Genomic DNA, 15,636 nt, shown 5'->3' on the forward strand with positions numbered 1-15,636 from the left:
ATAAGTGAATCTTTAGACATGCTGTCAGGATGATGGGTTTCAACAGACTCATAGCTTAAACAAACATCGGTGTCCATTTCAGTGGAAAGATGAAATAAAAAAATAAAGATAACCAGATATTTCACATGTGAAAATGTATTGAAATGCCAAAAAGATGATTTGGGGCTATATAAGTTATAAACAAATAATACGACAAAATAATTGTAGCTCTATTATTTTTCACACAGATTGTAAATGCTCGGGGCATATTTTAAAAGATTAAAGAAATTCAATTGCTATTTTGCTAGAGAAGTTTCATTCAATCTTTGGCTAAAAACCAACATAGTAACAGGGATATAAAGATTAAAAAAGTACTTTGGGATTTTATCTCCCATTTTAATCCATGCAGTTATCACATAGTGTAAATCACTCCCTATTAAAGTATTAAAATGTCATTTGTAGACAGTGGGAGATAACAGTTTAAGACTAGCTTTTTTTTTTCTAGGATTCTTTTTCATGAGGGGAAAAAAAGCTTAAAATGTCTTCACATTTCTTTTTAATCTTTCATATTTTAACACAAGAAGCAAAAACCAGTTGAAAATATTATTAATCAAAAATAGAAAATTAGAGGCAACATATCCCCATGTGTGGTTTAGTTTTTAATTGCTCATTTTGATAACAAGTCATTTTTACAGAATGGTGCTAATTTGCCAACCATATAAGCCACAATGTCTCAGGTATGGTTTTACTAGTTCAGGTTTGTTTCTTTTAATTAAACTGTGGGTGATACATTTATATATATTAAGGTACGTATCATTATATATCATACATATGTGTGTATGTGTGTGTGTATATATATATATCACCTGCAGGTTTTTTTTTTTGAGACGGAATTTTGCTCTTGTCATCCAGACTGGAGTGCAATGGCACAATCTCGGCTCACTGCAACCTCCACTTCCTGGGTTCAAGCGATTCTCATGCCTTAGCCTCCGCAGCAGCTGGGATTACGGGCACCCGCCACCACGCCCAGCTAATTTTTGTATTTTTAGTAGAGACAGTGTTTTGCCATGTTGGCCAGGCTGGTCTCAAACTCCTGACCTCAGGTGATCCGCCCATCTTGGCCTCCCAAAGTGCTGGGATTACAGGCATGAGCCACCATGCCCGGCCCACCTGCAGTTTTATTAAAAGAAACTCTTCAGCAATATTTTCAATATTTACTAAGATAGCCCTCTTCTCTCTTCTCGCATTATATTTTCCACTCTGACACAGAGACAGAATTATTCTAGTATCTAGTTTTATACAAATTATTAAGCTCAGTCTTTGAAATCCTCATGCTATTAACAGAACAATAAAGTTGAAAAAAAAATAGGCAATAAAATTTAATCTCCCATTTGGTGCAAAATATATGTGATCTTTCTGACAATACAATTCCAATCACTAGGAGGAATTACAGTATGCTTCATTGCTACTATACTGAATCATAAATAAACAAATATTTATTCCTTCCTACTAAATCAACATACACTCTTAAAATATCTAGTAACTCCTGTAAGTTTTCTTGTCTCCAGATCACAACGCTTCAACTATTTTTTGTAGATAACATGGTTTTCAGTTGTATTACTAACCTGCTAGTTTTTTCTTACATGCATTCCAGATTATCATTCTTACATTTATTACAATCCATTTTTGTGCATTTTCTATAGATCTTATTTTCAAATTATAAACACGTTACTGTACTAACAAGTTATGTTCATTATAAAACATCCACCCAAAATAAATTTTTAAAAATGTACAGAGAGTCTAATCTTTTATTCCCATACCCCAACTGGTGTTATATACCCTACTTCAACAATACATCTATAGATACGGAGAGATCAGTGTCAAGAACAATACAACTATAACTCCCTTAATCTAAGGCTTCACTTCTTTTAATGTAGGCAACTGTATTATATTCACTTTTTTCCTTTCCTTTTTTTTAAGAGCTGTGTTTCATAATGGTTCAGGTACTTTTCTCCATATGAAACAATCAAAAACCTGATTTCCCACCATGTTATGTTGTACTCGTGGGATTGAGTTTTTAAAATACCTAAGGCAGGTTTTAACCTATAACTCTAATTTTAACATTTTTTAGGTTTTTGTCTAGAGTATATGTGGTCTACTCTGTCTTTGGAATCCTGATTTGGTCACATGCTTTAGTGATCTTTCCACCTTAGGATATCTAAAAAGCTGGTATTCAAGTCATTAATGAAAGTGTCAAACAGGTTAGAGTACTAAGTATGTTACTAAAAATCTTCCCTTTAGACTGATACATTAATCAGCATATATTCCAGTTTATGTTGATGAGAATATAAATATTAGAACATAAATATGTAAATGAGAACATAAATATGTAGGTGAGAACTTAAAATATTACTGTTCATCAGGATAAAAATCAATGAAGAAAAGAGAAACTGAGGACTATTTTCTTAACATGATAAAAATATAGATACCTTAGTCCTAAAGTCAGTATCTTATTTAATAGCAAAACACTAGATACTTTTCTAATAAGATCAGGAACAAGACAAAAACACCTACTATCTCTGCCATTATTCACCTGTATTAGATTATTAGGCAATACAATTAGACAAGAAAAATCAGTAAGAAGCATAAGGATGTTTGGGAAAATTGACTCAAAAAGTCTACAGATTAATTACTTCTACTGTTCAATGCTAATTTCAGTAACTGCTATGGCTGTGTAACATGTTAACATTATGGGAAGCCAGGTGCAGGGTAGGTGGCAAGGTTTTGCCATCTCAGCACTGGCATTTGGCATTATCTTTGCCACTGGCATTTGGGATTATCTTTGCCACTGGCATTTGGACTAGAAGATTCTTTGCTGTGCATTATAGAATCTTTAGCAGCGTTTCTGACTTCTTCCCATAGATGCTAGCAGCAATTTTCCCATCCCCAAGCTGTGACAACCAAAAATGTCTCCAGACACTGCCAAGTGTCCCATAGAGGGGACAAAATCATCTTCAGTTGAGAACCACTGGTACACAGAAACTTTAATATTTTTGCAACTTCTCTGAATAAACTAAAATTATCTCAAAATAAAATGTTTAAAAAAATCAATGCTCATGTATAAGTGAAAACTGTGACTACCATATGGTACTCTAAAACATGACTGCATTTTTAATTCTTAAAAAAAATAAAAGGTGTTAACAAAGTATCACTTTGGACATGCTAACAAAATGTGTTTGAGAAGGTATTTAAAGTTTCTAAAGTAGAAAAAAAAGTTTAAAATAAGGCCTTTAAATTTTAAGAAACTTTATTTCCACCATCAGTTCAAAATAACTTTCCATGCTGATCTACCTCTTTGTGTTCATTGATGCCTTCATCATCCATTTATTAGTGAGAGGATCAAACATCTCCATACTCCCTAAATGTTCATTTCCATCATGTCCACCTACTGCATACACTTTACCTGTCAAATAGAGAAGTATTTTCATTTGACTCCAAACAAATAAATTCATATCATTAATGTTACATATATAAACATTATATAATTAAAATGTCACCATAAGTTAATTTTCAATAACTGCTGTTCTGTTCAACATTATGATCAATGTCATTTCAGTAGTTGAATGAAAAATCAATGTAAGCTTGCACTAAACATGCTGTTCTACATGAAGTTATTTATTAGTAAATGCTCTAATATTATCGCCCCCCCTTAGGCTTCCCAACTTTTTATTACTTGGTAGATGAAATCACTAATCATGCCTTCAGAGAATGCTTAATAAAATGGAAAAATGCTCTTATTAGGTTATATTTGAAAATATAAAACTGGTGGCTGGGCATGGTGGATCATGCCTGTAATCCCAGCACTTTGGAAGGCTAAGGTGGGCGGATCACCTGAGGTCAGGAGATCAAGACCAACATGGTGAAAGCCCATCTCTACTAAAAATACAAAATATTACCCGGGTGTGGTGGTGGACACCTGTAATCCCAGCTACTTGGGAGGCTGAGGCAGAATTGCCTGAACCTAGGAAGCAGAGGTTATAGTGTGCTGAGGTCGCACCACTGCCTTCTAGCCTGGGCAACAAGAGCGAAACTTCATCTCAAAAAAAACACAAACAAACAAACAAACAAACAAACAAAAACTACATATATATATAAACTGTGCACACACACACACACACACACACTTACACACATACATATAAAACTGATTTGTTGTTTGGCTTTTTTGAGACAGGGTCTTGCTCTGTCACCCAGGCTGGAGTGCAGTGGCGTTATGACTGCTCAATGCAGCCTCAAACTCCTAGGCTCAAGCGATCCTTCCACCTCAGCCTCCCAAGTAGCTGAGACCACAGGCGTGCACCACTATGTCTGGCTAAATTTTTAAATTTTTTTGTAGAGACAAGATCTTCCTACGTTGCCCAGGCTGGTCTTGAACTCCCAGGCTCAAATGATCCTCCCACCTCAATCTCCATAAAACTGTTAATATGATCAATTTTTTTCCTCAATAAAACAAATAAAAACACACAGAGAAAGACAGGCAAGATTGTACACCAAAATGTTAACTGTGACTATTTCTGGGTGTTTGTGTTGCAAGTGGTTTTCATTTTTTATGAAAATGTTTTTATATTGTTAAAAATTCATTTATACTTTTATAATAAAAAAGTGATCTTTTAGAGTTTTCTGACAATTTATCCATGGTTCTAAAATTAATTCATTTTCAGGAATAAGTAAAAAAAATTAATTGTACTAATAATCATTAATTTTAATTAGATGGGCATAAAAAAGCTGATATGTAATTATAATTTGAGTTCTATAAACATTTTTCCTTGGTTTAGTTTTTTGGTAACTATAACTCAGAATAGTTTAACTCTTTATATCTCTTTTCTCTGATATTCATCTCCACATTATGCACACTGAGCATCTGTGGGCACAAAGCAAGTAAATTATCACTAACCAAGCATTTTATTTAAAAATAATTTACAATTTAGTCATTTTCTTATATAAAAATAAATTCTCAGAGTTGAAATATTTTAAAAAGAGCATTGTGATCATATGATATTTCAGACAAGAGTGGACCCACCTTCCACAGAGATTACACCCACATGTCGCCTTCGACTATTCATTTCTGGTCCAAAGAACCAACTGTTTTTGTTGATAGAATAGCATTCAATACTGCGAAAGGGGTCACCAGATCCACCTCGACCACCTACACAAAACAGCACACCTAAAGGTAAAGCCACAAAATAGAGATAAATCATAGCTGCCAAATTGAAAAAAAATTAGAAAGCCAAAACTTTGGATAAAAGCAAAAAGACAAAAAAAAGTTATTTGGATAGTATTCAATGTTATTATGTTACTAGAAATCTAATAAAATTTTCTTCTTGTCCCCTCAAAGAATAGGGTATATCAACTATCTCTGCTTGCTAATGTCCCACTACAATGTGGTTTATACTCTCACCTACCTTCTAAAATTACTCTTCCTAAGGTCGTAACAAAACCAATCAGCCTCTAAGTTAATTTCTTATTGAACACAATTGCAACATTTGATATGCTGATCATCCCATTTTTTGGGAAACATCTTACTTCCTTGATTTCTATATCAGTCTCCTTTTGTCTCCAATCATCTATTTCCTTCTATGTTTTCCATGTTCCATCCTTAGCCCATTTCTCACATATTTTTTGCTCACACAGGAAAAGTTCATCCCTTTGTTTTAGATTCCATCTATATCATAACACCTTCCTATATACATTTCTAAGCCACATCTCCACTTGATGTCCCACAGACACCTCAAACCCAACAAGTTCAAAAGGATCTCCCCTTCTTGCCTACCTAAACAACCTCTTCCTTCCCTGTGGTGTCCTATCTGTTCCTCTCTATTCCCAATACCACTGGGAACAGTTCATGCCCTCATCACCTACTACCTAACTACTGCAAAATCCTGTCCTCTCTTAACACTTAGCTGTCTTTTTGCTTTCAGATTGTCAACACAGTAAACTAATGAAAAGGCTCTTTTGATAGCCTTCCATTACCTACACCAGTACTTCTCAAAAACTTTAGTGAATGCCACTGAATTGTACACTTAAAAATGGTTAAAATGGGCAGGTGCAGTGGCTCATGCCTGTAATCCCAGCATTTTGGGAGGCTGAGGCAGGAGAATCATTTGAGGCCAGGAGGTGGAAACCAGCCTGGGCAACAGAACAAGACCCCTATCTCTACAAAAAAATTTAAAATTAGCCAGCTGTGGTGGGGCATGCCTGTAGTGCCAACTACATGGGAGGCTGAGGCAGGAGGATCACTTGAGCCCATGATTTCGATGCCGCAGTGAGCTATGATTGCACCACTGCACTCCAGCCTGAGTGATGGAGTGAGACCCTGTCTCTAAAAATAAATAAGACAAAAAATGCTTAAAATGGCAAATTTTGTTATATATATTTTACCACAATTAAAAAAAAAAACAGTGTAGTGTAATTCAGAATCAGCTGGAGGGCATAAAACACAGATTGCTGGGCCTGACTTCCAGAGTTTCTGATTCAGTAGGTTTGGGATAAGTCCAAGAATCTGCATTTCTTACAAGTTCCCAAGTGAAGGCTGATGCTGCTGGTCGAGGGGTGACCACTTCCTTCATACTTTGAGCAGCAAAGGCTACCTTACAAGGTAAAACCTTATCACAGCATAAAGGTCTTCCAGGATCTAACCCAATCTCCTCCCCTCTTTCTCTCTCTTAAACTTCATGCTCCTGCAACTATGCATATAGTACACATCTTTGGTGTTCCTATAGCACTTTTGGTAATTAGCATTTATTTAACACACAGTATTAAAATGATCTGTTATGCCAACATCTGTTACCAGAGTCTAAGGTAGGTTAAGACTGTGTATTAAGCAATTATGCATTAACAAGGACTAGCACAGTACCTGCCATGTACTAGGCATTCAATAATTGTAAAATGAACTGAACACCCTTACCCTAACTAGCATTCAGAAGAACATTTATTTATTATTCACAACCAAGGCTAAGGTTTACTTTCTCTACAAAACCTTTTCTGACTCTTCCAAGATAAAAAATAACTACTGCTTTCTTTGTAAGTCCCATTATACCTTATGAAGATATAAAAGTACCTGTTAAGACTTTACTGCATTTATTCAAATGTCTATTTTCCTAGACCAGACAAGTTATTCCAAAATAAGTCTGGCTGTATTCTGTATGTGCCTGCATTTCTTATGTTTAACCCAGAGCCTTTCACATGGTAGGCACTTAATAAAGCTTTGCTGAATGACTGCATAAATGAATGCCTGGTAGCTGCTTGTGTTATCTTTTTCAACTAATTCAATATTTTAAGTCAGATAAATTTAAAGTCGGAAGAGCAGCAAGTTATGGTGGCTCACACCCACAATCCCAGCACTTTGGGAGGCTGAAGTGGGTGAATCACTTGAGCTCAGGCGTTTGAGACCAGCGTGGGCAATATAGTGAGACCCACTCCCTACAAAAAAGAAAAAAAAATATCTGGGTATGTGCCTATGATTCCAGCTACTCAGGGGGCTGAGGGAGGAGGACTAATTGAGCCCATGAGGTTCAAGGCACAGTGAGCTGTGATTGCACCATTGCATTCCAGCCTGGATGACAGAGCAAGATCCTGTCTCAAAAAAATTTTTTTAATAAAAAAAAAAGTTGGAAGAAACTGTGAAGATCATTTAGTCAAACTGTTTATAAGTAAACAGAGGCCTTGATTAAGAAATTTGTTTATAAGCTGGGCTGGGCGCAGTGGCTCATACCTGTAATCCAGCACTTTGGGAGGTTGAGGTGGGTGGATTACTTGAGGTCAGGAGTTCGAGACCAGCCTAGCCAACATGGTGAAACCCTGCCTCTAGTAAAAATACAAAAAAAAAAAAAAAAAAAAAAAAAAAAAATTTGCCCGGCGTGGCGGTGCACACAAGAATGGCTTGAACCTGGGAGGCATGGTGAGCTGAGAAAGCGCCACTGCTCCCCAGCCTGGGTGACAGAGTGAGACTCAGTCTCAAAAAAAAAGATAAGAAAAGAAATTTGTTTATAAGTAAACTGAGACCCTGATTAATAAATTTGCCCAAAATTACAGATGTTCAATGGCACAGCTAGGATTATAATCCCAGAATGCAATGTTAATCTTTGATTAGATTTTCTTTAAGTAGAAACTAGTATTTCATCTATATAGTTCACATAGGAACATCGTATGGAAGGAAAAAAAAAAAAACTAAAATAGAAGTAAAAGACCAGGATGCATACCCTTTCTCTGCTATTTCTATGTGTGACCTTCGGCATATTTTTAACTTAATTCTTAGTCTCCTCATCCTTAAAACAGAATAAAACGACCTATTTCAAAATGAGGATCAAATCCTTATCTAAAACCTACTACATAAAGTTCCTTCAGTCATGTAGATCATTTATATGACTGTCTAGTATATCTAGGCTGCTAAGATGTTATTTGAATTCAATTCTGAGTTTGAAGAATTCCATCAAATACACTGACTTTCTAAATTCACAACAAAAAAGCTATACAACTAAAAAAAATCCATTCTTGGGCCGGGCGCGATGACTCACGCCTGTAATCCCAGCACTTCAGGAGGCCAAGGCAGGCAGATCACGAGGTCAGGAGATTGAGACCATCCTGGCTAACACGGTGAAACCCCGCCTCTACTAAAAATACAAAAAAATTAGCTGGGCATGGTTGTGGGCGCCTGTAGTCCCAGCTACTCAGGAGGCTGAGGCAGAAGAATGGCGTGAACCTGGGAGGTGGAGCTTGCAGTGAGCCAGCCGAGATCACGCCACTGCACTCCAACCTGGGCGACAGAGACTCCGTCTCAAAAAAAAAAAAAAAAAAAATTAATTACTTACATCAACCTATAAAAAATGAGGATAATTAGTTTCATGTTAAACTAATTATCTAGAAGAACTACTTCTTCATAGGTAGGTGTATGACTTTCAGCATTTCTTTGTATTACCTAGATAAAATCTCATTCTACTCATAATCAAGTATTGCCTTTTGTTGTTGTTTTCAGGCTATCTCAAAGACCTCATTATTTGATAACTGCATATTTAGATTGCGCCATATATAGAGGAAGGCTCTATTTAGAGCTCCTCTTCCTAAATTTCTGAACCTCATGTATTCACTCATGTCTCAAATATGTTACACTTTATAAATATTTTATTAAAAAGTGATACTTCTTATAGCATAATGTCTCAAAAAAAAAGAAGCGAACATGAACTATTTTCTTGGGAAAAATTATAAAGTCTAAAAATTGTATCAAATAAAGGTGAAACTGTCTGCCTCCTAAAATATAAGGGCTTTAGACTCTAAGAGTTTAATATAACCCATTATACAAATGTTAGCTATGTTTAGTGCCCTTTTTATTTGGTAAAATGAAAAAACAAATATTTAGATGCACAATATATTTCAAGCTCCATGCTTGGCCCTAGGGATAGAAACCTAAATAAGATACTCAGCTGTCTTTGAAGAACTTAAGACATGTCAAATGAGTAAATGACAATGCAACATAGTAAACCAAGTTCAGAATCGGGAAAGATCTCAAAAGAAGAGATATTTCAGTAGGCTCTTCAGAGTATACAGGACTGATTACGGCTTTTTAAAAAACTGGCTTATTGGTAAAACTAAATAATGTACAGTAAAAATTATAAATATATAAAACCGTATTTGCCAATTATTACTTTAAGGCAATCAGACACTAATTATATTACAACTAAGTTTGGGCACACATGAACAACCCTCAAATACAACAAAGATCCTTCCAGGAGAATTGACAAAATAATTTGGTTACCAGCAGTATGCTTCCTTGGGGTAGTCCGAATGGAGTATTCAAAGTCAGGTACTGCTCTGCTACTCAAGTGAAGGTGGTAATTTCTTGCTTCATCCAGTAAATCTCTACATTTTAGATTTTGCTTGACAATCTGTTCTTTTGCCACAACACCCATAAGAAAATCAACCGGCAACAATGGCAGACGAACCTAAGATCATGAATAGTTGCAATACAACAAATTTTATATTTTCTTGGGAAAATATAAAGTCTAAAAATTGTATCAAATAAAGGTGAAAACAAGATGAGTAATTCTCCACTTCTACTGCAGCATGTTCTCTTTTTAAAACTTAAGTTGTTACTTCATGAAATGTAACATGTTCATGATTTTCAATGTGCCAAATTATAAGCAATTTCCAGTATTGGTCTGCTCAAATGCAATCAGACTACACGTTAAATTATATCCACCCACTTTAAATATTGGTTTAAATAGGCTTTATAATTGAATTGTCTTCATTCAAATTGCTTACTTCCAAAAACGGTACTGACATAATCACAAGGCCCTTCTATTGATAAAGGCACAATCAAAACAAAAGTGCTGTGCTTTGTTCTTTTGCCTTTTTAAGCTAAGATTAAACATAGGGAAATGTGATTTCTTACTTAAAAATGTAAAAACTCATATCTGAAACAAGTGTTGTTTTCTTCAAATTAATGATCTTGGAAGGGAATATACTAACTTAGGGATGCATCCCCTCTTTCAACAGAGACATTCACCATTCCTCTATTAAAGATACACTGATTTTCCAGTGGATTAAAGGGGATGATGAAACCAGGTAATGCTATTTTGAGTTAAAAGCACACACACACGTAAGGGGTTGAGTCCAGTCTCTCTCCCCAACTGCAAGACTTTGTTGCAGCAGTCCCTGTATCTATTGTTATGGCCCCCCTTGAACGAAATCTGCCTTACCATCTTAAAGAAAAACACATATACACAAATAAGATATAGCTGCAAGATAACGAAACTTTCTATTTGCTTTGCTGACAAACTTACTTTCAAAACAATTCTGAGAAGATCTAAATGTGTTCTGAACTTTGATACTCATATGAATGCATAAATATTGTGATGTGCACTTGAAAAAATGTCTTATCATCATACTCTGAATAGGTTTACTTCATCTGCCTATAAATATCTAAAATGAGAACACTGGTAATTATAAGCACTTTCATTCTTCTTCATTCTTCTTACTATTTAAGTTTCTGATAATGCTATTAGGAAACTTTGTTATTAAAAATCACGAGAATTGTCACTGAGTGCTTTTATCAAGCACTAAGTTTTAACAAAGCATTTAATTTAGAAAAAATAAGTAAATAAGAACACTCTTAAGTAGCAAAATGTCATTTTACTTCTCAGGAATAAATGAAGAAAGGAAAAAATGGAGGAAGGGAAGGAGGGAAGGGAGAGAAAGGAGAGGAAGAAGACAAAAGAAAAAAGATCACAAGGGCCTATAATCTTCTTATCCTGGTAACTCCTATTGACAGTAAAAAATAAGAACAGTAACAATGAGACACATTTCTGAGGTTTAAAAAAAGTCAAACTATGGTGAGAGAAGAAAATAGAAGTGATGTCCTATGGTTGTTCACATAATAAATCTATCCACATTAGGAATAACTATACTTTTATTAGCAAAATAATTCATTAAAATTTAGAAACCATTATAAAACAATAATTATAAAGTATATTAATTTAGAGCTATTTCTTCAAACCATTTTCTATTGGCATAAATAAAATATTCATCATTAGTATCCCAAAGGAATATTTTAAATATTCAGGTTAAAAGCAGAGAATGATATTGCTAATTCAAATGTGACAAATTTAGATTCATCCTGAAACAGCACAGCAAGTTAATAGGAAAATTAGAGAGCTAAAAGCCATTTCTATTATTTATTACATCAATAATTCCTATATTCCTTGAAATAATCTACACTTTTCCTAATAAATGAAGCATGTTGATTTGCTTCCATATCACTTCATTTCTGTGTGAAATCTTATTTCAGCTCCTACCTGTGCAAGTGTTTCATCCAACCATTTGGAATGATGCTGAGGATTGGCAAGAAGCCACTTGATGGCAGCATTATAGACCTGCTTTTCATTTTCAATATTTAGATCACTGGAGGACAAAAGCTTATGGAGGTGCTGCGGTGATACACTTACAAAGTCTTCACACTCCACTACTTCAGTAAAATGGTCACAGGCATACTGATCCGCCATGTCCATTAAGTCTATTCGATTGTGACTTTCTGCAAAGGCTCTTACTGCCAGGCAATTGGAGGGATGAAAATGTAACTTCATGTATTCACAACAAGCTCTAGCCACCAGTTCAACCTGCAGAATACAGGCTGCATATAAGAGAGGCTGGACATTGTCAACAGTCAAAGTGAGCCGTGAAGAATAGACAAACTTTACCAAGTCTTCTATCGCATCACCATCAAAATCTCTAATCTCAATCAGCGTTTGCTTGGCTTCAGCCATTTCAGAAAGAAACATGGCTCTAAAGTAGGGAATAACACAAGCCAATACCAGCTTGTGACAAGAGATTAGCTTTGAGCCAACCTGTTCAAAAGAAACCAAGAAAGATTCAGTTTAATATCAAAATCAGCTTCAGGTCAGCATTTAACATGTGTTTGTAGCAGGGACAAAATTTCCAGACAAATTTAGAGTATCTTTTTATAAGGCGATCCTTTGATCACTTACTTTCAATGTAGGCCAGTTTCTTAAAGTCAGGTAATTTTCATATTCCAAATTAACCACATATCATATTCATATATATATATATATACTTTAAAATTAAAAAAAAATTTTTTTTTTTGAGACAAGGCCTTGCTCTGTTGCCCAGGCTGGAGAGCAGCGGCGCAATCTCAGCTCACTGCAACCTCTGCCTCCTGGGTTTAAGCGATTCTCCTGCCTCAGCCTACCAAGTAGCTGGGATTACAGGCGTGCACCACCACGCCTGGCTAATTTTTGTGGGTTTTGTTTTTTCAGTAGAGACAGGGTTTCACCACGTTGGCCAGGTTGGTCTCGAACTCCTGGCCTCAACTGATTCACCTGCCTCAGCCTCCCAAAGTGCTGGGATTACCAGTGTGAGCCACCACACTCGGCCTCTTTTATATATGTATCTGTAACATACACACAACAAACCATGATTTTCTATGTTATATTTCAGGGACATTTTGTGAATTAATACCAGCAAACATCAGTTAGCACTCATTACATGCCAACCACTATTGTAAGTGCTTTTTTTTTTTTTTGAAATAGGGTCTCACCCTGTTGCCCAGGCTGGAGTGCAGTGACGTGATCATGGCTCATTGCAGCCTCAACCTGCTGGGCTCGAGCAATCCCCCAACTTAGCCTCCCCAGCAGCTAGGACTACAGGCATGCGCCACCACACCCAGCTAATTTTTGTATTTTTCAGTAGGGACAGGGTTTTGCCATGCTGCCCAGGCTGGTCTCAAACTCCTGGGCTCAAGTGATTCACCCACTTTGGCCTCCCAAAGTGCTAGGATTACAGGCATGAGCCACAGAGTCTGGCCTTCTAAGTGCTTTTCATATACTAACTCAGTTGTCCCAACATCCCTATGAGTAAGTACTATTATTATCCACAATTTATCAATCAGAAAACTGGAGCAGAGAGTAAATATTTAGTAGTATTTACTATGAGCTCAACTGAGGTTTTTTTTTATTTTCTATTTACATTATCTTGAAATGATATAGCTCACGTAAAAGCAGTAAAAAAAAAAACACTGCAATCTCATCACCTTAATTATTGAAAAATCAGATAGCTTCCAACAGTATGCTATTACAAATAGCACACTAGTGAACTTCTTTGTAACTAAATCTTTATTCACATTCTCTATTATTCCAACAGATAAATTATTGTAAGTAGAGATGCTGCTTCAAAGGATACAATGTGAATATGTGAATACATAATGTCAAACTGTCCATTTCTGAGCTTCTTACAGTATTTGCACCATATCTTGAGTGTTAACTTAAGAAATACTTCTTGTTGTTATTGTTGTTGTTGTTGTACAAAGTCTATGCTGCCCAGGTTGATCTCAAACTCCTAAGCTCATGCAATCCTCCCGCCTCGGCCTCCAAAAGTGCTAAGATTATAGGCGTGAGCCATTGTGCCTGGCCATAGTTGCCAATTTGATGAATAAAAAGATCTCATCTTTTTTTTTTTTTGCTCTTAAGATTGAATCATTTATAAATTTTGAGCTATTTGTATTTCTTCTATGAACTACAAATTTTTTATTTATAAGTACTCATCATATAATCAGAGTATTAGGCATTTGTCATATATATTTCAAACTTCTCTTTTAGTTTGCTTTCAAATTTTATTCTCTTATATAAAAACCCTATGGATTTTTATGTAATTAAATGAAGTCTTTTTATTTATTGTTTTAGGTACCCTGCTAGAAATGGGAATCATTCTAATATTCTATATTTACTTCACGTATTTTTTATACTACTTTTATGGTTTTATGTTTTACACTTAAATTTTTACTTACATCTGGAAGTTTTTGGTACTGAGTGGGAAGATATCTTCTTTTTAATATAGTATTTATCCCATTTTCCCAGGAGTTTATAATAATCAAATACAAGTAACAGTTATAGTACTATTTTAACAGTTTTCCTGTTTTCATGTAGTGTTTTGATTATATAATAAACAGTTGTATCTCATTATTTGAGAACTAATTTTAAAATGACAACTCCTAGAGTGTTCAAATGTATAAATGGTTTTGCTTATAAAAGCCCCTTCCTCAGTCTTTTTTCACTAATGTGGAGGAAGCAGCAGTATCACTTATTTCAGAAAGTACAAGACAATCATTTCTGTTATGCTATATTAAATTTTTTCACAGAACTCACAAGGCAGTATTTAGATTCCATTGAGACTAAAGTTGTAATGTAGACTATAACATAAAGCTTGGCATGTTTTCAAATTCATGTCAGCTCTAAAATGGGATCTGAAATCTGATAATAAATAACTTTTAAATAGCCTAAGCATATCCTTTAAAAAATTATTTCCACATGCCACCACTGGGATTCAGTTTCTATGCAAATATTTGTAAGTCTCACATGACTTAAACCTGCTCCATTAAATAACTTGCCAACACTCTCTTACATAATAGTATCATAAAATAGGGTTCTACAATTTCTAGATAACCATTATTTTAACACTTGCCATCCAAGCTGTACAAATCAATGGCCGGCAAGTCATTTTCATGTTGTTTTTAATAAGATTCTGTCCCTTTACAATTCCATTTGAGTCTTGATTCAAACAAACTAAAATGTGGCTATTTAACACATACACCCCTATGTACCCTTTTAGAATAAATATCCATCTTTATTTTATAAAGATCTTTAAGCCACATGTATAAATAGGAACAGCCAAAAATTTGGCTTTTTAATGCACTGATTCTCCTTTGATGTTATATAGTTAATTACATTCCTGAAAGTTTATTTGTACATTTTCTTTCTCTGGTACAAAAAAAAATTACCAATTACCAAAATCATTTCATTAGAAATTTGAAAATGAAAGGAATCAAAGTCTAAAGACCTGATGTTTAAAACTGGATGAAAAACACACAAGCTACATAATATTAGACATTACCGTGTATTTAGAATTATATAAATACTATATGTCCCTGATACTACTTAATTTTCTAATTTACATTCTTTCTTTGTTAGATCAGTGAACGTGTGACTAATTCAAGATAGTATTACGAAAGAAAAACCTTAGACAATTAAATTTAACAGAGTTTAACTGAGCAAAGACGGATTCAAGAATTGGGCAGTCCTGGAACAAGAAAAGGTT

The 15,636-nt window shown here is 35.0% G+C and overlaps 1 protein-coding gene across 3 annotated transcripts in view; it reads right to left on the minus strand.

Annotated features, from left to right (window-relative positions):
• Positions 1-15,636, minus strand: part of KLHL8 (kelch like family member 8) — a 59,791-nt gene that overhangs the window by 12,687 nt on the left and 31,468 nt on the right. For all 3 annotated transcript variants that reach the window (XM_517329.9, XM_016951845.3, XM_009448002.3), the window contains 4 exons: positions 11,826-12,374; positions 9,788-9,974; positions 5,060-5,203; positions 3,331-3,442 (listed from right to left, as the gene is read on the minus strand). In XM_517329.9, the coding sequence (XP_517329.2) occupies positions 3,331-3,442; positions 5,060-5,203; positions 9,788-9,974; positions 11,826-12,374 (992 nt within the window). The remainder of the gene's footprint in view (positions 1-3,330; positions 3,443-5,059; positions 5,204-9,787; positions 9,975-11,825; positions 12,375-15,636) is intronic.

The sequence above is a fragment of the Pan troglodytes genome, chromosome 3 (genome assembly GCF_028858775.2).
Source record: "Pan troglodytes isolate AG18354 chromosome 3, NHGRI_mPanTro3-v2.0_pri, whole genome shotgun sequence".
In the NCBI taxonomy this organism is placed as follows: Eukaryota; Metazoa; Chordata; class Mammalia; order Primates; family Hominidae; genus Pan; species Pan troglodytes.